Consider the following 23,979-nt stretch of genomic DNA (forward strand, 5'->3'; position numbering starts at 1 on the left):
TATCTCTAAGTTTCAATGTGCTGTTAGTTTTGGCTTGTTATATAGACGTTAAACAAATTGATTTGAGGTAAGTTAAAGATTTTGATGCAAACAAACTTTCTACATAAGTGTAAACGCATATTTAGTGAAATAGGTTCTAGAGTGCATTTTTCTAAAATAAACTCGAATTGCATATTAATGTGCAAGGTAAGAGTTTATTTTGTGTACATATATTATTGTGATGTATCAGTGTGCATTACTGTTCAAGTCTCCTACCCTCAGCCTTTCCCGCAATTCCAGAGAAGTTGAAATTTCAGGTGATGAATCTGTTGTGCATTTTTAATAAGAAAGTAACAGTATTTGACTGTTTACAAACTACCTTATTATATTCCCGCCTACGATCCTATTTACCAGGCGAGACAGAAAATTATACCGATTTCATTGTTTTTATTGTGTTTGCGAGAGGCATGATTATTTCCTTCTAATATTGTACTACAGGTATCGAATTAAACAGTATTTCTGCGGCGTCGTATGGAAGCCATTCAGGACTCACTAACTTCAAAAAAGTTTATGAATATTTGCTGGCGTAAGTCACATGGCTATGGCCTTTTTTTTTGACCCGTTTCCAGTTGGTTTCATTTCCCCACATCTAGAACTATAAAAGTTGAAATATTTCATTGCTTGGGGATGCACATACGAATGATTTAAGTTTCCAGATTATCTCATAGTGAAGTTTAACTTATGATTCTCCGCAGAATTTATGCTTGTTAAAACATGATAAAATGACAGGGTGAAATTTCAGAACAGGTATACCGAAAGGCATTCAGACATGCAGCGTGTTAGAGAAATTTTCTCGAGAAGATTACTCCCATTCAGTCGCTTTACTCCCATCTTGGATATGCTACGTCTGAATGCAGACGTTACATTAAGTATAAATATTTACCTTTAAAAGATGTGAGATTTATATTTCTTGATAACGGTGCGTACTGGATACACTACGTACCTGAACGGGTAGGATAGATGTTCAAAGTAAATACATTATGATTATTGCAAATATAATTTAATTTTAAGTAAACTATACAAACTTGAATAATGACCTAAGCAATGAAGACCTTTCGATAGTGGATAGGAGGGGGGTTAAATATATTCGCTTTACTGATGATATGGCTGTAGTAGAGGAGTCTGCAGTAAAAATTAATAGGATGTTAAAATTTTAAGGAAGAGCTATGAAGAATGTAGGGTAAAAATGTTTAAAAAAGAAGGAAAGAATGGCGATTTGAACCAAGAAAATTTGTCAGTTATAAAAATTGTAGAAAAAAAAAAAAGTTTTGCTAGTTTGCAGTGTCAGGTAGGATTATTAATGAAGATCTGAAATATGAACGTAAAATAAAGCAATAAGAATATCATAAGAAGCTTTTCGGAGGCGTATTTTGTTGATTGCCTCATAACAAGTTATGGAGAAAACCTCGTAACAGAAATGTAAAACATTGCGAAAGAGTTATGTGAATCATCTGGCACAATCCAATGTATAAAATATGTGAGACTAATCAATCTAAACAGGAGGATAATCATCGTTGAAAATGTGTTTACAGTGTATAGTGCGTAAGTCCTTGATAGATAATCCACTGTCGCACAACAGAGTTTCATGATACAGACGGTTAGAAGGCAGCAATTTTACGTCATTACAATTTCTTGCGTTTCTATAGCCGAAAATAAAACTAAGATTATAAATAACTATCTTCAAATTACGTTAAGCAGAACAATACAATTATGCGTCATATAACTAGACATCAACTACAAATAAAACCATTGCTTTTAGAAAAAAAGAGGACATCTTTTACTCTAGTAATAGGATGCATTTATTACTATCCTTTCATAGCAATCTAACGGTAAGATAGTCTTACATGATATTTGATTATTTTCGTACCCCAAATACAATATTCATCGTTGATGGTTCTTATTTAGATTTGTGTTATGTGCTTTGTATGGGTATAGATTTATTTCTTATAGATGTTTTACTTTTATTGACGTATATTTAGAAAGTTGTTATTGTTTGTACTAATTATTGGTGTATTTTAATCATTGGCGTGTAGAATTATTATTTGGTGTGTTCTAGCGTTGTTTTAAAACTGTGGGGATTTGTGTGTCTGTGGAGAAAGGTGATAATATATAATATTTATTACTAGGATGTAACAGAAACTTAATACGTAGAAATTAGCTTATAATGCAGGTGATAGTGGTAACGACTATGGTAGATAGATATCAATATATACAAATCGACACTATGGACAATCCATAACTTCTCATGCTTTTGAAAGATTCTGAATCATTTTACTTTCTTCTTCCAATATTTTTATACTTCTACATATGAACGCTTTTCGTTGCCTTGAATGGTCAGTTCTTTTAATGTGCCACATCAAATCGTATCAGATCTAGTTCTATCTCAATCAGCTTTTTTGACACAAATCAGAAAAAAATACTGATTGACAGAAGAAAGTATTACATTAACCCTGAAATTTTAAAATCGCTTTCGTGTTAATTCTAGGCAGCAATTTACAAGGCTACTATCACAGTGAAAAGAAGAATTACATTGTTGTCTTGGTTGGGGGAGGGGGGTTGAAGATGTGCCAATCACATGTTTTTTCCTGTAGGTGTTATTGCGTTAGGTACAGTTACAAACGATTATTCTTTGGACGTTTTCCGATTTCTACATTACTCTCTTGATCGAGAGTAACCAAACCTTTGGAACATAAAAACCGGATAACTGCATCAAGATAATATTTCCGTTCATGCAGCTCATTTGATTGTCTTTTTTGATATAGCACAACGTTCCGAATGATCGTCAAGCTCGCTACTCACCGAGTATAACCCCGTGCGGCTCATAGCTGTTCCATTATCAAAAGACACCTGGAAGAAACCCATTTTCACACTCAAGAGAATATCCAGCGCAATGCTACGGCTGTTCTAAGATCATTTCCCGAGAAGGGATTCCAAGCCTATTTCAGGTAATGGAAAGATCATTGAATTCGATGTGTGGAAACAGCAGGGGGACTATGTTAAGGGCATTAGGACGACGAAAACACCAGGTGAGCGTATGTTTTTCCAAAAGCATGGTCAGATACGTTTCAGTATGACAAAAGTCATAACTTTTACGGGCTTTTTCGTGTTAGCTCACAACATTGCTCCCATCCACGCCAAATACTTTTTTTTCTTTGTAACGTTTGGCTACTCATTGTCAAACTTACCCCGTGCGAGCCATCTACTTATATTAAAACTCTTTCTGTATCTTAAAGCTGCAGAAGCGATGTACAGAAAATACAATTCATAGATTTAATACAGAATACCTAAGTAAAAAAAGATTGAAAGTATGGGCATTATGAGGAAGTTTAAGTAAGTTTCATAAAAAGTGGTTAAAGGAAGGGGGAACACTTTGTCCAGATTGAAGAGAGAAAAAGAAACGTAAAAGCAGGGAAAGGAAGGTTTAAAAGGGAAAATTTCGTTGCGTCTTCTCCTTACAAATAAATCCCTACAGGTAGTTGAAGTACGCATGTTTTAATATTATTTCATTTGTATTGAGTGATAGATTGTGCATTACAATAGACTGCTTTGGTAATGGCATCTCTAACATTTTCAGGGTGATCGGACAATATTGAACAAAAGACAAACTCAACGCATAGTAAACATGCTTCGTAAGCCATTTACCCGCAAGTCTAACCCTTCTTCTCCGATTGTTCCTCGCAACAAGGAAATCGCTGCTGAGAACAAGAGCGAGAAGGATTCATTAAATGAACAAGAAAAAGTATGTGGCAGGTGTGAGAGTACAGAGATTTTGATAACTGCATTCCCCAGGTCAGACTCCCACACAAGAAGTAATTCTGATGGTTACACAATGGTAAGCTTATGTGTGCTTTTGCTATATTTCTCAGTGCTACTACTTCATTATGATTGGTGATCCCATATGAATTCATTGTAAGTACATGAACATGCATTTTAATTGTTCTGTACTACGTGAAATGTGTGTGTATTTACGTGTTTTAATTTTTAGTGTATTTGTGAGTGTTATAACTAACATGTTCTGGTGAAAAGAATAGGAAGCATGGTACTTTGTTATGGTTTGTATTTGGGATACGTGTTAATCTAAAGATCTCCGATTGCTCTATATCGTTCGAACTTTAAAAATCCACAGTCGGTGCGGATTATCATACATAAGAAAGCGAAATTGTTAGCATGTCATGTCATTATATTTCGTATTTTTATGGTTTATAATTGAAGATGATAACTCTGATGATAACTCTTACCATTCTGACAATACCTAGGTATTTACGGTACTCATTTATTTAAATACATTTGAATGAACTTCCTTTGACGTCTCATTGCACATAAAATTCTGGTAAACATATTAACTTACAGATGAATATGTTTCTTATCTTTTTCTGTTGTAATCAGAGTGAATAATGATAATCACTTCTTTATTCCATTTATGTGACGAGTTGCAATATAACTATTCAGTACCACATTCCTTCTATTTTCTTTGATCTATTTTCTGTTTTACCTTTCTGCTTTCCTTCATTCGTTTTGTTCCATATCAGAAAAAAAGACACACTCTTAGTTATTGCGATTAGGTTACTTCTCCATAGTATGAAAAATTACAATGTAATATCCTCCATTTGACCACCTGTAATTCTACCTCTTTGTGGATTACGAAGCAATTATATTGGACAATCGAAATTATATTTCTCTAATGTTCACTGCTTTAAAAATATGTGTGTTCGATATACTACTCGTAGCTATCTATTAATGAATCATATTGAAAAACATACATGTCTTTGTCATCAGAAATTCGTTGATTTTTTTCTTTTCAAAAATATAAATCCTATCCAGCTTGCAAATTCTCAGCACATATATATATATATATATATATATATATATATATATATATATATATATATATATAATATACAGTGGACTCTTTTTAATTCGAAGTCCAAGGGGACACGAAAAAACTTCGAATTATCCAACAACATTCATTTTCACATATATAACAACTAACAAACCAAAGTAACTGTACACCAAAAACATATTCATATGGTGTAGACTTTACCTTTAAAGTAGCTTATTATTTACGTGATCGAATACCGCAAACTAACAAGCGACATTGACTCCACATAATTCAAACTACGTGTACAATGGAAAATATACTTAGTACAACATTACAACATACAATGAATAGCCCAAACAATTAAACACCAGTAACAATCTGAATATTCTGTTCTCACTTTTAAGAAGTCGTAAACCTCATTTGCTTAAATTTGATTGATTTTGTACGGTCAATAAATCTTGAATTTCATGTATTGCGTGGAATACGATTAATAACATTTGGTTGATTTTATTAATAATTCATCTTAAATTTTCAACCAATTCTGAAACAAGATGAGATTGGCACACGTTCTCTATCTTTACTTCTTCCCCAACTCACCTCCATCTTTACATAGATGTTCTATTTATCTTTTGTATTACTCTTCCCTATGACTGCATATGGGTAACTGAAAACACGTTAAAACTGTATTTCTCTGTTTACATCTGTCCAACATTAAAAATTTTCAACTGTATTTACTTCGAATTATCCAAAACATAGGTTCAAAAGTTCGATTTATCCACGATTTTTTATTATGGTTTTCAATACAGTTTTCAAGGGGAATGGACTTCTGTTCGAATTAACGAGATTCCACTGTATATATATAATAAAACTGACCACCCACCTCTCTTTGAAAAGCCCTGCACTTTCACTTGTAGTTGGAATTAAAGAAATGTAAATTTTCTTATGCCAATTGAGAAGTTTATTTACAGCTAAAGTACTAGAATTTCCTACATACAGTTGCCGAAATATCGCCCTCTAAATTAAGGTGGGTGGCTAAGATTTTTTTGAAAAAGGATGTACAGGAAATCAAACAACGTTGCTCTGTTATACAGTACATGAGTTTGTTTAATGCGTAACATTCCAATGTTTCATTGGACAGTAAAATATTTTATAGAAAAAGAGTTTGTATTGAATGCAGTTACCGCTTGTTTGTAAAGAAAACTCGAACATTATTATTTATCAGTTTGCATTTCGTTGATGAGTTTTAAAAAATATATATATATCAGTCTTTAATAATAATATTTTGTCTTGGTTCTTAAGTGTTCCTGCAGCTGCTGCATGTAATGAGATTTTGAATTGTGGTATTTTACAATATGTAGATATACTTGTGTTCTCTTTAGTTGCTTAATAAGTTATAATTAAATACGTTATTACTTTAAAATATATTTACAATTTCAAATATTCCTTTGGTGCGAGCGGTCTCGAGTTCAATTTCCGATGGAGACATTCGATTGAAAGCTTTTTCAGGCCAGCCACCCTGAGTGAGGTTTTTCTGGATCTTTCTCATTCACACCAGGCAGATACTGGGATCGTACAGTCCGCAGCAAAAAACCTGCAACATGAGCATGTAAGTTTATTGTGAAACGACGAAGTCTTTTGCTCCAAAATAAGTGTGCAGGGGAGGACGCCGAGATTTCTCCTGGCGTGATTCGTGCCACTTAGACGTTATGTTGATTTCCTGCACTGTCAGGCGTAGTTTCACAATAAATGTACATGCTCATGTTGCAGGTTTTTTTGCTGCGGACTGTACCTAATATAATGGTTCCAGGCCGCTTCCTTCCTTCCACCTTTCCTTCTTCTCCCCCAATTCCCCGGACAATGTGATAGCCGAGGGAGGTCAACGCTCATACGTGGAGGGCTAACATGGCCATAGATGCTGAAAGCCCAGAAATCTAATCCCTAATCCTAATCGGAATCATTCAAATATTCTTTAGATTTTAATGTACACTACATCTTTATATGATTCTTGATACATCAAATTTTGTAACGTATTTCTCTCTCTTTTTGTGCTAGCATGTGCATTATGACTAAAAACGTTAGAAAGTATATTATTTCCAATTGAAACTATGTACAGTCAGCGACAAAAGTTCTTTCCGTTTGGGTGGCCCCGTGTAGTGTAGTCGCTAACGTTCCTGCCTTCGGTGCAAGCGGTCCCGGGTTCGATTCCCGGTGGGGACACTCGGTCGAAAAAGTGTAACAACTTTTTCAGGCCAGCGACCTTGAATGAGGTTTTCCTGGGTTTTCCTCATTCACACCAGGCAAATGCCGGGGTGGTACCTAACTTATAGGTCCCAGGCCGTTTCCTTCCTTCCCCAATCCTTTCCTCCTTTCCTTTCCCCGGATGACGTGCTCGCCGAGGAACGTCATCCCTCAAACGTGACGGGCTAAATGGCCATAAGATGCCAAGAGCCCAGAAATCTAAATTCTAAATCTCTAAACTCCTTCTTTCCGTTTGGTAAAATTTATGTTGCGAATAACGGTAGTATGGCTGGAAATTACGTTTTTTTAATTTACTGAAAACTGTACTCAAACTGTAATTCTGAAGCTATTTACGAAACTAATTTCATCAAACGGAAAGAACATTTGTCGCTGACTGTACATGCGCATGTAGGGTAGTATTTAATGCATGTAGGGTAAAAATAATGTACAGAGTATCTAAATGATGTTCCCGATTTCAACAATTGATTATTTCAGTTTAAAAAAAAAACAACATATAATTTATACCCATAAAATAGGAAAAAATAGGAAAAACTGATTTTTTTTTCTTTCTTTCTTACATACTACAAATGTTCAATGTTTGATCTACGGGCCACACGGTACACATAGAGCTTACATATAATTCCTGTCAACCTCCGCTTAGTACGTCGAGATTGATTTCTGCGACAGCTGCAACAATGCACGCACAAGTCAGTTCGTGCCCTAGCATATAGCGCTACAAACACGTGATCCTTGATGAAACCCTTAAAAAGTGATCACATAGGGTTATATCTGGAGACTGTGGTGACCAACACAATAGTTCTTAATCTCCTGCAGATGCTAAGCAAATCCATTATTGAGGTAGTCCAAAGTGCCTCAATGATAATACGTTCTGCTAGACTCGTCATTACAGTTCCCTACTGAGTAATTAGTCCTCGACTACTCAGTGGGTAGACTTATGTGACCTTCTTGCAAATTTTGCACAGACACGATTTGCTGTTTCTTCCCTATAGGTAAATGATTCTATTTTCTCCTGCAAATTCAGTAAATTTCTTTAAATCGGAAATGTCGGTTTTGAATTAATTTACCGGAGAGTCGGTCAGTCCCAGTTTTGTACAGAAATGACAGTGAATAACCACGACAGACTTGTTTCAATAAAAATCAAGAACACAGAATGCGTTATGTTGCCCATTAGTCGCCATTTTTTTCTTACTTCGATTAAACTGTTTCCTGACAGAATCCAGTGCAGTTAACACGTAACCTGGTACAGAGCTTTGAGAGATGGTACATCGAACTAAAATTTCTATCAACAAGAAAGACTCGTTATATTTTACTTGATTGATTTTAAGTTTTAGCATCCCGTTTAACAACGAGGCTATATGAGACGTGGACCTACAGCTTAATGTGGGATCCGAACCACATGAGTTTCACCGGGGATTGAACCTGGGTCTCCTGCGCCGAAGTTACGTACGCTAGCCACATAGATACAAAGGAGGTCTCGTTATATATCGCATAATTAATTGAAATCGGGAGCATCATTTAGAGTTAATCTGTATATTTGCTTTTTGTGAATTTGAATGTAGTTTTGTTCATTCTTAGGTTCATTTTCATTTTTTCACAAATAATCATTCTCCATATGGGCAAATATAGTACTATTGGGAAGTTACTTTAATTAAGAAGTAGCGAACCGATTATATCAGAAGTCAGAAATAATGGGGTTAGGAGATAGTGTGCTGACACATCACCTAGTTCAGCGTGTATCATCTGGCCACTACAACATCCAGAAATAACCTTAGTATTTAAAGACGAAATCCGACATTTGTATTGTTGTAATAATTAGGCAATCATGCTAAATTTAATTTTTGTCGGCAGATGTACCATTTTGTGAAGGAAAGGAATTAAACGTTACAAATACTGTGCATTTCGAATGAATAAAAGATCAATTAAAATATGTTGATTGCTGAAATTGTTATAACGTTCTAGTATTTATATATATATACGAGTATATATATATATATAATATTGTAATACTCTGTTCGAATTTAAATTTGCAATTGTAAATATTTTCTTGTCAAATATCTATTACATTTCATCCAATGTTCTCACTTTTCTTTATTTTTTTCTAGAAGTTCTTACAAGAAAAAATATTTCTTTTGATTGAAGTTTTTCTTTCTTCGTTTTCTATGTATATATGAAAACGATTTATTTCTAATTTTCATTGAACAATAGCATGTATATATGGAAACAACATTATTTTAAATCATTAACATTTAAGTATTTAGCATTATATTTTAAGTATTATTTTAACGTTGGAAAATATAGATATTAGAACTATTATATAGAAATGATATGAGCTAATCACAATAAATTAGAAATGCTTCGAAAAGTATAATCTGTGATAATATTTCAGTATTTCGTTAATGGCGTACTGCCGTAGAATGTTGTTGATGATTCTCAGCCTTGTGTTCATGTTGATGTTACAGCATATTCTGTTACATGTATCTTTCTAAGAATTATTTAAAACCAAGACTTTAAAGTTCAGGACAGTGATAACAGACGAAGAAAATGTTAATCTCAGGAACTTAATGCCACAAAGTTGAATCAGATGGGTAAAGAAAGTAAAATCTAATCTAAACATCGTGCGAATGCATTTCTTTGAGTACTTATTCTCTTTAATTTTATCATTTCGTCAATTAGTTTGCAGTTGTTTATAGAATATAATTCCGAAATAATAATTGCATTATATATTTCATTTAAAATTTCTTTTATGTCGGAAAAGTGTGAGGAAAAAGAAACGAGGTTCCTATTTCTTATTATAAACATTACAACTCAGTAGAATTGAAAATACAAATGCAGTAGATAAATTAGGTAGTCATCACTCTTACTTTAAATTGTGATTTCTGAAAATTCCTTGTACTTCCAAACTTTCGGCTGTGCTCTAAAGCCATGTTCACGGAGAATAAAGGAGTAAACGAAACAAAAGTACCAAGGAATAGACTCGTCGAAGAAGAACAGTGAACTTTGCTTTGTCTTCCTTGGTGAGACCATTTCATTTATTTCTTTCGCTCCTGTTTTCATTCTCCTTGAGCAAGGGTCAACGGAAGAGCCGAAAGCTTGGAAATATAAGAAATTTTCAGGAATCAGAATTTAAATTGAGATTGTTGATAAGAGTGCTGAGCGTATTAGTGTATTCTCTAAACTAGGTAGGTTTCCAAAACTCAAAGCTAGAGCGGAACGTTGATTCCTTCATATCGTAAGAAACACAACAGAAAATAGTCATAATAGTTTTATTGCTTAAAATACAAACAATGTACTTAGGAACTTGTATCTTTAAAATTACTATACAAAATTTGATCAGGATTGGTTGAACGGTGCAAATGTCTTGCCAGCACAACCAGTTTACAAGAGTTAGGTCAGTTGGTACGTTGGTTGGAGTTTAGTGTCCCTTTTCAGCACAAAAACTATATGAGATATAGGCCTGCAGTTCAAGGTGGAATCCAAATCACTATAACACGTTCAAATTTCAGTGTTCTTCCGATGGGAATCGAATCTTAAACTCTTAGCACTAAAGGCAAGGGCGCTAGCCACTAACCAATAGAAAGGGCTGCACGACTTGAGGAAGAATGACGTTGCACCCTAGTAAACAAATAAATAAAATGATACACTAATTTGGTTTGAAATCTTGAACTGCGTTTATTCTTAACAATTAAATTATTAGGTTTACTGGATTAAATGAATCATATCAGTACATTTTCACTGTGTAGTCAGTCCGTGCCCCAGAGAGGGGGACAAGCGAGCGGGGCGGCGGCCCCGTGCGCCGAAGTAAGGGTGCGCAAAATTCGGGAGGAAAAAAAGAAAAGAAATGGTCCTGTGAGGTTACTCATGTTAGGAAAATGCATGTGCACACATATAAAATGGAAGGAAAAAAGTAATAAAAAGTGCTCAAAATCAATGAAAAGCAGGGTTTATTTTTGATTTTTTTTAACATTTCGCGCCAACCATGATGGCGCTTCGCGGCTGATCTGTCGACCGCATTCATATGTATGGGGGCGCCGTCGTATGCTATCGTTCTGGGTATTGCTGATTTTCCACGGCACGGCAGTGTGTAGTCTCGGATTAGATTTCTATCAGGGCTATAACACTTACCACAGCATATACTACAGACGTAATACGTTAAGCTGTAGAAGACGAACACGAGAAAGGGAGAGATTTATTGGGTAACATCCAAGTACCTAATTGAAGTCGATAACTTGATGTAACTATAACTATTTTACATTTTGAAGTCGATTATTGAAGCTGTCCCAGTAGGTTGAAAATTTTAATTTACGTTTAGTGTTCTTAAGATAAAGATAAAGGAATAATAATAAACAAATTTTTCTTATGATATCTAACATGGGTCAATGTTTCAGCTTGTATTGAATTATTTGAAATGATAGAATAAAGTATTTATATGCTTCAATTAGAAGCAACTTTGATTTCATTCACAGATATTGCATGAATGTTTTGCTTGAGCATTGGTTTGTTTGTGAATGATAATAATTGGTAGTTGTAGTTGCATGTGTGTAATAGAATTGCAATTGTTTGTCCGTTGCAGGTGAGTGGGGTAAAACACAGTGACTCCACTATATCGCTTATTGAAAGTATCGATGATGGATTCTCAAGTATACAAGTAAGAATTGATAAAATATTGATTAATAAATTGTTTTAAATTTTTTACTAAAGCATGAAAATTAAATTTGATATATCTGATAACAATTACTTTAAATATTGGTACTCTATTAATATACTTAAAAGTGATTACCTCATCCACGTTTTGTTTCGAAGCTAATTCACATATGAATGCAATAAGAGGAAACTACGAATTTGCAATGTTTCAAAAATTACTTTTATAAAGGATGTATTTTTCTGTTCCTCGTTGCTTAAAATAACAGGAGTTCATTCCATAATTTTTATTGTACTTTTAGTTTTATAAATTATCTTTCTATAAATTATCTTTTATTATATGTGTTGCATATATATTCTAAACTCATCATCGGAATTCAGAGTGTTACAGCTTAAAAATGGGTAACTTTAGTTCTAAAGAGGAATGGTTCAAATTTCATTTGGGTAGCAGGAAACGTCACTGCCATGCAGAAGTGACGCATGTTCGTGACGTCTTCCACCAATTAACGATCAATTCGCCAACTCCGATCAGTGTTTAAGATATAGAAAAGTTTGACTATTGACTTGATGTGTGTCATGCGGCTGGACATTTGTGTACTGAAAACTTGATGTAACTATAATTATTTTGCATTTTATTTTTATTTTTTTTTTTTTAAAGCAATACAGCACTTGGAAACAGGATGATATGAGCACTTTTATGAACGTAATGTACAAATGAACTTGAATACTCCTTCTTTCGGGCTGTAGGCGTTTCATTCAAATACTATTAGCCGTTTTCAAGCTATAACACTTTGAAATCGGTTAAAGACATCGGACATCCTATATATATTATATAGTAATTACTATTTGCTAGAAGAACTACAAACTTTCGTTCACATTTCTTTAGGAAACGAACTGAGTTCATGTTTTGTTTCATTAGAAAATAAGAGAACCAGTTCTATGATTTGATTCCTTTTAAAATAAACAAATACCGGGAAATGAAGGAATTATATTCATTCTCAACACCGCTTATGTGACTGTTTAATGAAATAATAAGTGCTAATGAAATTTAACTTTAGATATTTTGGGCAATAATAGTAGGCAATTATTTCTATAAATTTTGTCAAGTGCGAAAAAAATATTTGCCGCGCTGTTGTTTGTTTGTTGAATTTGGATCAACATGGTAATAATTGTAAAGCGATCATACTTCCTTTATTTGCAGCAGTATGTGGATAATTTTCGAAGAACAGGTTCATTGTACCATTAAAATCATTAAACAATCAGTAATTAATTAATACTTTCGTTAAAGATAACACCCATCTTTGTTTTGAAAGTTTTGTACTTTGCTCTTTATGTAAAATAGTCCCGGGTTCGATTCCTGATGGGGGCACTCGGTCGAAAAAGTGTAACAGCTTTTTCAGGTCGGCCATCTTGAGTGAGATTTTGCCTGGATTTCCCTCATTCACACCAGGCAAATGCTGGGATGGTACCTACATAATGGTCCCAGGCCACTCCCTTCCTTCCCTTTCATCGGATCGCGTGCTCACCGAGGGACGTTATCCCTTATATACATGAAGGGCTAAATGGCTATAGATGCCGACAGCCTAGAAATCTAATTCCGAATCCTAATCTTTTATGTAAAATAGAGGAATGTGAAAACAATCTTCTTTCTTATTTCAAACTTTTATCAAACTTTAATGTTTCTAACTATGCTAATTTTCAAAGAGTGAATATAAAACTTTTAAAAGAAAAGTGGGTGTTCTTTTTCATTAACTTTATAATAAATTTTTAAAATAATAAAGACAAATTAAATAACGTATATAACAGCAATTACGTAGTTATTTTTAATAGAACATGTAATAAAGCACTTCATAGTCATTTTAATTGAAATTATATTAAATATGTAGAAAGGCATTTAAAGCTATGGTTAGTCATTGAACGTTTGTGTAACGCAAAGCCATGTTATACGAAATGAAATGTGAACATTATAAATTGTAACTTAAGCTAATTAATTAATTAATTAGTATTTGATTTATTATTGATTTTATAATTCACGCTACTTCCTTACTTGTTTCTCTTTAATTTACTTGTCATTCTTTCTTTGTTTTCCTTTTTTTAATTTAGTTACTGAATCTTTCTGTTTCGAAATTTCTTCTGTCCATTTATGTTCTTTTCTTTCTTCACAAACATGTCTTCTGTTCTTACTTTTCTTTTTTTCTTTCTTTCTTTTCTGAGTCTTCCTTTGCAATTTCTTTATACTTTCCTTGTGTATTTGCTATTCTCATTTTCTTATAGTACATTATATTTGTTATAAAAAAATTCCGTATCGCTGAAGAAAGAATTAAATTACTTGTTTCAATATAACATATATTTATATTATCCTCTTTTCTTTTATGTAGCTGACCTTAAATTCGACTCGTACATTGAACGATGAGGAATGGTTCCATGGTGTTCTACCCCGAGAGGAAGTAGTAAGGCTCTTGACTCACGAAGGAGATTTCCTTGTCCGAGAAACCACAAGGAATGACGAGTGCCAAACAGTGTTATCAGTCTGCTGGGGTGGCCATAAGCATTTCATTATTCAGACTACTGCAGAGGTATGGAAAATACAATTATTATTATTTATTATTATTATTATTACTTATTTTTGACAGTAATGATACTTAAGGCTTTTCCTTTAACTGTTAGGACTCCCAAGATCACTCGCATTCCATGAAACTCGAAGATCGGGTCATATTTGACCATGTCTATTTTTCGTAGCATATAAAGTTGTTTTCCAGAATAGAACTAACGTATGCCACTGTCAAATAATTATTTACATCTTTACATTGACTGATTGCTGTTTCTTTCACTGGTAACGCCACTTATACGTAATGTATATAAACTTTATACTGGGATACACAAAATTTTCTCGAATGAAGAGTTTAATGACAATATATTTCAGTATCAGTTTAACTTCAATAAGTGGTATAATGACTTTGCAGGATTAGTTTTTAGTTTTGCAAAGAAATTAGTTCTTCGTTTTCCTCGAGAACTACGCACGAGGTTGCACATTCACATCTATTAGTTTGGTCGGCTCAGTAGGATCTGTCGATTGTATGTCTCACTAACAATATTGTAAAATTGTACTAGTAATAGTGCAGCTATTTTTAAAAGTAAAAATGACATGTTTTTGTGTTGATGTAAAGCTTGATAGATAACAATGTAGAAAAAATATACCAAGTGAAAAGTACTGTACGAACTTTGCGTTCTATAATAATTTAATTCACTTAAGATAAGAGCTAAAAGATAGATCAAAGAAAGAAATATTAAAGGCAACACTTAATTAAATTATTTTAATATCCAACATGGTTTAGTTTATAAACAACCGACAGGTGCTTATACTTAAACACCAACCATGTTCCTTACTACGGATTATTATAGTAGAAAACCCCATCAGCAACACCACTGGTCATGTGACGACGAAGGATCACCTGGGCCAGGGCCATGTCGAAGAGGATTTCAGCAACAAGCATCAGTCTACGGCTGGTTACCTCCACTTTCTCAGCTTGCCTGGAGCTTTGAGAGGAACCTAACCCAAAATCTCTAGTTTGCTCGGAACTCTGTGGGACTCCCAACCTCAGCCACACAGCTTGCTCGGAGCTCTGTGGAGATCGTTTCCCTGTTCTGCTCGGGCCTTGGGATACAATATTTTATCTAAGTATTGGGGAATTTTATATTATACTGACTTTGTAATATACTGTTTATAGAAGAGATATTTTTTTTGTAATAAAACTCGGTAGTGGGAGAAAATGATTCCGGAGTATAATTTAGCTCTACATATGCTCTGCCTATACCTGCATAAGCAGAACTTTACAATACAGAGAACTATGATTTTATTTATTTTAAAAAAAAGTCTTTTCATGTAATGTTCAATATTTCTGCGAATAATTGTTTTTAATTTCTGGGAAAGCTTAAAAAAATGCCTACTATTACATCCAGAACAAAGTACAATAAATTAAGTAAATATATAAAACTATGATTGGGAAATATTTTACTTAGAAAGTTTATAACATTTTTTATTTCTACGTTATCTATGGCTATCTTACTTTTCTACAAATAAACCAGTGATACACATGGTTCCTCTGATATTATGTGCTTATATAATCGAGTTTTAGAAGACGTTGACAATCATTATTACAGTACATAATAATTGATCATTGTTGGATATCGTGCAACATGAAGCATTGATTTTTCTTTTTTCCCCAGGGTCATTTCAGGTTTGAAGGCCCAGCGTTTCCTACAATACAAGAACTTATTTTGCATCAGTTTCATAGCGGTTTACCAGTGACCAGTAGGTCAGGAGCAATTCTGAAGACTCCGGTGATGCGTGAACGATGGGAGTTGAATAATGATGATGTGGAACTGGTCGAAAAAATAGGACGGGTAAGAGAGGATCCTTCTTTATAGTGCTATCTTTATTATTATTATTATTATTATTATTATTATTATTATTATTATTATTATTATTATTAATAATAATAATTAGACAGCTTTCTTCTCTTAAGAATCTAATCCAGCAATATACAAATATGAAACATTTTTCTAATTTTAAGGTAAAAAGTCTCATATTTACTTCATGTGCTGATGACATTTACAACGATAACATCCATTTACATTGTTTATTTTATTTCATATTGAGAGCAAATGTGGTTTAATGTATGCACTAACTATATAGTAGAAGAAGAAGAAAATGTATAATGATGAATAATCTTGTTTGTACATGTTTATTTTGCAATTGATAGATATAAATGCTTATTGATTGGTCGTTAGGACAGCAGTCTAGTTACTAAGGCAACAGTTCCATTGCCAAGGACTTGTTTACATATGATTAATAATATATAATGCAGAGAGACGCCATAGAAGTTAAAAGTGTGTATGGAATTGCTGAGATGTGAATACTGATTATTGGGAAATATAGTGCTTCTAAGTGATTATAATAGTGTCTAATCATTTGAATTATTATCGTAGTAAATAGTAACAGTTCTAATAAGTATATACTACGATAAATCTCCATCTTTTTGAAAATAATATTCGAACTGGTGATTCCATTTTTATCTACTCTATTAAGTTAAAGACTTTTCTAAGTATATCAATCTAGACAAATTTTCTGTTTGATTTTTCGTATGATCAGATTTAATGTGTCTTTTTTTTTGTTTTTGTTTTTTTGTTTTGTTTAATAGGTTCCGAGTTCTTTTTATATTTAATTTCGTAGCTATGAAATGTTAATTGTCTCTTAAGAAATCTTATACCAACTTTCTCGTTTCGTATATTTGAGTCCAATTCTGGACATTTCTTTTTCCTCTATATTCTCAATAAACCTACTAAATATATTCTTATCCCAATTGACTTTTTCTTCTGCTAAGAGCTTTTCCGAACTCAGCCCTCAGAATCTTATATATATTCTATCTGCTCGTTTATTTTCTTTTCTTTTCAGTACCTGAAGTACGATTAATTCTCGGTATTATGCAACATCTCAAAATATCCTTTTCATCGTCCTAAAATTTAATTTCACTCGGAGGGCCTCTCTATGTCGGTAAACGCCTCTCTATCCTTAGCTTCTATACTGTCATACTTGTGCTCCTTTGCATCCTTTCCATTCCCATTAAACTGACTTCTTTATACATGATTGAAATTTCTTAACTTCTTAAAATTATTGATTACCGTTCTGTCTATTATATGCTTCCCTGGCTTCAGCGCTTTCTCGTCTTAATTCACTGCTCAATTTTCGATACGTTGTTTTCGTTCTCTTGTGCGGCTTTTTTTGTCACTATTCTTTCCTTTACTTTTCTCAATATTTCTTCTATAATCCAGACTTCTTTATCGTACCATTATCCAGATGACATCGTACCATTATCTTATGCTCGCAAAGTTCGAAATACTTCTACCACCAATCAGTTCTTGTATCTGCTTCTTTTCAACTGAATTACGTTTGTTTGAAGTTTCGATCGAATCTTTTTTCATTTTCCCACCTCCAAACTTTTTAGTATGTAACTCCTTGCCTCTGATTTATTTTCTGGTTATATTTTTCTGTTGAATTTTACTTCAATAAGCATAATATGTAATCTGAGAGAATATGGGCTCCAGATAGATAGAATCCTTGCACTTTCTAAATTGTATCGCAATCGATCTCGAATCATTAATCGATTTGATATTTCTGTCCATCGAATAGAAGCTAGCAGGCAGGTCTATCTTCTTTTATGATGATTGAACCACAGATATGACCCATCAGTGTTCTGTCGGCAAAATTCGTCAATCTCTTTCCTCTCTACTTTTTTCCTCAAAATCTTTTATCTTGTTATTATCGTAATACCTTCCTGATCTTTCCCCATAAAAGCAATCACATCACCCATTAAAATTATGCGTTTTTCTCACAGTTTTCTTCAACTAAAATTATATAAACAATTAGTTTCAAAAATAAATTAAGACTTGAAGCGCATAGATAAAATATGTAAGTACATATGAAAAAGAAATGAAATAACGAAACGAAAATGAGATTGAGTTAAATTGAAATAGAGTTGAGAAGTTACTAGGTGATAAAATTCTTTCGTCCTTATTTTCTTTAAAATATGAGAACTTTCATGTAGCTACACAATGCGAAAAATATACTACTACTTAATAACAGATATACGAGTATAATTTGTTCTGCCTGTTTAGGTATTTTTGTATGTAAGCACTCATCCTTGACCAATTTCGTATTCTACAGAAGATATTTGCGAGGAGAGGCAAACCTCCTTTCTTCCGCCAGAAACACTTGTGTAATAATATCATTTTACTACTGTTAAAAAAATGGTTTTAAAATTATGGACCTCGTTTTCAATGAACTATTTTTTGTGAGAAAATGACAAACTATTACCAGCGGAATCAGTTCAGTGTTATAAATGTTGAATTTATCCTAGTATTATTGTTTGAATTTTACTTAGACCGGCCATCTTGACAAGATTTTTACAGTCACGCCAAGCGAGAACTGGTAGTCTCACCAGAAGCATGTGTAAGCTATTTTCTGCGGCATTTCGAGGCAAAGACTAAGTCCTTCATATTGTGATATACTAATGCATTAGAAACGATTTAGATTAATATAATGTAATAACGTAAGCCACTTGAACAGGAATATTATCAATAAATTTCGCGATTTAAGATTTTTTTTTTTTAACAGTGGTACGTAATTTTGACGGAGATCGGAAACAATTTACAAAAGATAGAATTAACTATGTATTATAGATAAGAAAAGACTGGAAAATTTGTACAAAGTAGTGGGTTACAGATACAGATAGGTATTTCATTAAAAAGTATGCTTATTTCGATATTAGCTTTGGCGTCTAATATCGAAACGAAACGGAGAAGTAGGAGAGGGAACTTCAAAAAAATGTCAACAAATGGCCGAAGTTTGAACTGAACGAGCGTTGAAATAAGCAATAGGTTTTATTTCACTTGCTACTTTACAGTTTCTTAAACTTCTTGTTGGCATTTTCTTTTGTTTTTATATATATTAAACGTTTGAAGGATTGTAATACAGGTAGGATTACTGGATGCAGGGATACCCACAAAGGGGGTCATGATGCAAACAGCGTCATTGAAATTGTAGAGCGAATAGTAAGAAAAATATGGTAGAAACATTTAAAGCAGTTGACACACAAAAGCTGAATGCGTAAATTATGAATAACATTATTTAATTAAGTTTGTACAGAACCATTGAATAAGTTGAGAAGTAGATATTGTTTCGAAAGGCGTCAGAAGAATTTAGGGATGGCATGTTCCATGGAGGGGAGGACATGGGCATTCGTCCTTTTTTTTGAGTTTCATATCAATTTATTATATGATCCAGCTCTAATATTGGCATTATTATTACTTTTAAATGTAGAAGGTAACATTTTCATATATATAAATTGTTACAAGTCCTATTGTATTTTCTTACGTTCGAGATAAAATATTACGTTGTTACATATTGTTGAAGTAACTGAAGAAACGTATGGTTTCCAAATCCAGTATTTTCCACTGACACACATTGTTTGCATTACCAGGGAAATTTTGGGGACGTCTATAAAGCGAGACTGAAGTCAACGAAACAAGATGTTGCTGTGAAGACGTGTCGAGTGACGTTGCCAGACGAACATAAAAAGAAGTTCCTACAAGAGGGAAGAATACTAAAGCAGTACGATCATCCAAATATTGTAAAATTCATTGGCATTTGTGTACAGAAACAACCAATTATGATTGTTATGGAGTTAGTACCAGGTAAGAGAAACATAATTGTTTATGCATATTATTTTTGTGTCGTTTTGAGAAAAGTGAAGGCAGGAGAGTGAAAAAGAAAACGAAAACAGAATACAAGTTAGGAGGAAAGAAAGACAGGTTATGTAGAAGGAATATTTTTTCCTAAATGATGTGTTTCGTAGACGACCAGTTAAGGGGCCTGACTTATGTTTAAGCATACAGCTTTTAATTGTAGAAAATAGTTGGATGTTCAGGATAAATGTACCTTTTACACTGAATGTAGGAAGTTCTATCATATTTTGTTTTGAGAATGTTCGATATATATATAAAATATACATTTGTATTAGAAAACAGTGTCCCAATTGTAACTGTAGGATTTGTAAATTAAGGGAGCTTCGCATCTTACTATGACATAACGCCCGTAATAATTACTAATTATGTAACTTTGTAATTCTGTGAATTTATTATTTTTAAAGAAAGTTCCATTTGGGAATTACAGTGCAGCAGATAGCATAGATGATAATACAGCATATAACAGTTCCAGGTAAGGACATAGTTCAGAATTACTACAATGAAGAAGAGGCGGACGGCAATCGTTTAACACATAAGTTTGGTGCTATTGATAGCTTAAGACTTAAGAATAAGTTTTTAAAAGGTTTTATCTGATAAAATCAATAAAAATTTAAACTATCCTGCCTGATATTCCTTAGTTCCTAGACAACAATTAAGTTTATGTAAGCTCTCATAATGATGATGGAAATTTAGAGACAATTAAAAATGGCAACATAATAAATGGCAACAATTGTAAACATTTTATGATTAATTTAATAGGTGGTTCTTTATTAACGTTTCTGCGCAACCCAAATGCAACTTTGGGGCAAAAGCAGCTATTAGGCATGTGCCGAGACGCAGCTGCAGGAATGAGATACCTCGAGTCAAAGAACTGCATTCACCGGGACCTGGCAGCTAGGAACTGCTTAGTGGGTAAGAATTGAATATTTTTTTAAATATATTTGGCTGGTAGACTGAGCCATAAAATCAAGCTTTTATAAATCGATTTAGACATAGAAAAATGTTATACAATATTAGAACATTGTAATAGATATTTTAGATTTAATTCTCTGGCTTCTCATTAACACCTTTCTGTCATTAATATCGCTTCGTCATTTTTGTGCTGGCTGAGGAGAACATACGCATCTCAATCGATAGTTATCTGTCCTGCATTATTACAGTAGAAGTTAACTGTAAAATACATATAGCACGGCCTATCAAAAATAAATTGTATAAAGAAGCCAATAACTTTCCAAGCCATCATAAATATTACGTACCCACCCGAATGCATTAATCACGGAGATTGATACAGTATAGGAGCTGTGCAATAAAAAGAAATACGTGCTCAGATATGAAAATTGTAAGTGAAACAAGATGTGTACGACATTCGTATAAGCCAGTGATCGCCAAACCGTCGATCGCGAGCTACTAGTAGCCCGCGGAGACATTTTCGGTAGATTACGTTAAAGCTCCGGTTTGCTAACCTTATTCCTAAATTTATAGGCAATAAACAAATGTAAGATTTTTTTAAAGTTGGTAGTTCTTTTGCTTGGTAGCCCAAAGCAGGATTTAAAAACGGTACAGTAGCTCAGAATCTTCGTAAATTTGGCGAAGCTTATAAACAATAGGGTAGCTTGCGAAGCGAAAGGAAAATATATTTAACATAAATACAGCATTTATAGACTCGTTGAATAGAAGAAATAAATTCATTTTTCCTTCCTTTATTCAATGGAAAGTAAGTATTGTGGTAGCTTTGGGGTCATCATGTAACATAGCGTCAAATGTTAATAACTTACCTCAAGTTCATCGATTATTTTAAATTTCAATCAATTGTTTGAATTTTCATCAGGTTAACCATTTCACTGTGACTGAAGAAATAATGTTCGAAACTTTCTTTCAAGCAGTCTTACATCTAATAATGTTCCAATTAGGAACACTTCATAGCAATAATCAATTAGTTTTAGTAATCTCACTTATTGTCTCAACAAATCTTTGGTATCGTAACATGGAGATAATATTGAAGTATCGTAACATATTTGTTCAAATGTGTCAAACCGAACTCTTCAATCATCGTTCAATACAACGCTAGCGCGTTACGGGTTGACATCAGAGTTAAGCCATCTTCATGTTATGAAAAGAGAAATAGAATACTAAAATTTGCCTTCATATAGCTAGTATTGTATTTGAAATATTGATATATTAATATATCTACGCGAAGTAGTCCTGTGATATAACGTCATGGTTCGATTCTTGTCCCTGCTAAGATACAAGTCGTTACCCATTACGGAATCTTCGGTTCAATTCCATTCAAGCTGGTATCTTTGGTTATTCGTTTCATTGGTTCATTGGTCTCGTATAAAATCCTTGAATACAACACCATAAAAGTACCGGTATCGAATTCCTCAAATTGTTCTCTCTCACAAATAACCTAGGATGAGATATCCCAATAAACATACCTTCAGCACATAGAACGAATGCTAGACTTCTTATGCTTCGTTTGTGACTAATCTGTCCAAGAACAAATCTCTGAAGCACATGTGATTCGTATCTGTATGGAACTATATAAGATACTCACATACTCGTAAGGCCTTAATAATCACAGCTAATTGAATATGCATACGGTTACATAAATCAACATACCATGTGGGATATGTTATACTTTCTACCAACTCTCCCCATTTTTTAAATACTTACTTATTGACTACACAACACACATTATTCTATTTAGTGTAGGAGTACTATATATTTACTATATGCGGGGAACCTCACGAGTAAGTACACTTATACGAGTATATACGGCGAGAATTATTCTGCATGTAATAATCATATAATACTTGACGATTTTGGAAAGAGCACGGGATCCAACAAGTCATTCTGTGCATATGTCGCTGAAAGAAATGGTCTTAATTTCTGTTTTGAAGAAATAAATTGCAAACATGATTTGGACAAAGTTTCCAAAAATAACACCTACTATTTGGTAAGCCATTAAAAAGACACCTTCGTTCTTCGTATCTCTTACTTCAGACGGCTATGCACAATGCAGACACTTTATTATTGAACAATGTGCTATGTTCAAGGAAGTTCATTAGTAATCAATAGTCAATCATCAAGCACATTTGTTGAGAATGAATAATTTTATTTTCTTATCTGTTCTCTCAAAAGGCGTGAAGAGTACTTGAAGCAGAAGACGAAAATTAACATCAGTTTTTCATAATTATATATTCAAAATTAATTTACTTCCATTGAACGAATTGATCACTTAATATTTTGTTTCTATACTCCAGTAATTTCTAAAATTTTGCCAGCAACAAAAATGTTAGTAGCGTAAATCACTTCTAGAATATTGGTCAAAACACATTTCTTATAATGGTGATAGTTTCGAAGTAAATTATTGATGTTCAAATATATTACCAATATTTCAAGTTAAAAGTTGAAAATGCAGTATAAATTGGAACATTATTTTCTTCAGCTTAGAAAATAAAATTTTCTTCGTCTAAACTCAATTATTTTTATTCTTTTTCAAAGTTATCTTCTTTCTAAATGTACCGACTTTAAATAAAGATTATTATTACTCTGATATTGATGAATTGGTTGATTTTTTTTTTTTTTTTTTTTTTTTTGTCCTTTTCATATTTTGTGTAGTCTAGTATTACAAATTGCTTCTTATGTTTTCAGGTAACGACAATATAGTAAAAATTTCTGATTTTGGAATGTCAAGAGAAGAGGAAGAATATATTGTTTCAGATGGTATGAAGCAAATTCCAATAAAGTGGACAGCACCAGAAGCGTTAAATTACGGTAAATTTACTCGTAAATTATTTGTGGTTCATACTCTACAAATTTTTATATTTCTAGTTTCTATAGCCATAATTTGCATCAATCGGAAAACTGATACCGTTGAGAAAGGAGCAGCTACTTACGAGTTAGTGTGATTACGGAAG

The 23,979-nt window shown here is 33.2% G+C and overlaps 2 protein-coding genes across 4 annotated transcripts in view; one reads left to right on the top strand and one right to left on the bottom strand.

Annotated features, from left to right (window-relative positions):
* The window catches only part of FER (tyrosine-protein kinase Fer), a 285,225-nt gene that overhangs the window by 235,825 nt on the left and 25,421 nt on the right, over positions 1 to 23,979 (top strand). The window contains exons 9-15 of one of the 3 annotated variants that reach the window (XM_081748883.1): positions 3,614 to 3,871; positions 11,688 to 11,762; positions 14,134 to 14,331; positions 15,983 to 16,159; positions 19,795 to 20,008; positions 20,819 to 20,971; positions 23,714 to 23,836. In XM_081748883.1, coding sequence (XP_081605009.1) covers positions 3,614 to 3,871; positions 11,688 to 11,762; positions 14,134 to 14,331; positions 15,983 to 16,159; positions 19,795 to 20,008; positions 20,819 to 20,971; positions 23,714 to 23,836 — 1,198 coding nt within the window. The remainder of the gene's footprint in view (positions 1 to 3,613; positions 3,872 to 11,687; positions 11,763 to 14,133; positions 14,332 to 15,982; positions 16,160 to 19,794; positions 20,009 to 20,818; positions 20,972 to 23,713; positions 23,837 to 23,979) is intronic. The other 2 variants (XM_081748884.1, XM_081748885.1) reach the window with 2 other exon arrangements.
* The window catches only part of LOC145678576 (uncharacterized), a 152,967-nt gene continuing 139,700 nt past the window's right edge, over positions 10,713 to 23,979 (bottom strand). The window contains exon 8 of the mRNA XM_081748887.1: positions 10,713 to 10,729. The gene's annotated coding sequence lies outside the window, so the exon portion shown is untranslated. The remainder of the gene's footprint in view (positions 10,730 to 23,979) is intronic.

The sequence above is a fragment of the Thermobia domestica genome, chromosome 2 (genome assembly GCF_964235325.1).
Source record: "Thermobia domestica chromosome 2, izTheDome1.hap1.1, whole genome shotgun sequence".
NCBI classification, from domain to species: domain Eukaryota; kingdom Metazoa; phylum Arthropoda; class Insecta; order Zygentoma; family Lepismatidae; genus Thermobia; species Thermobia domestica.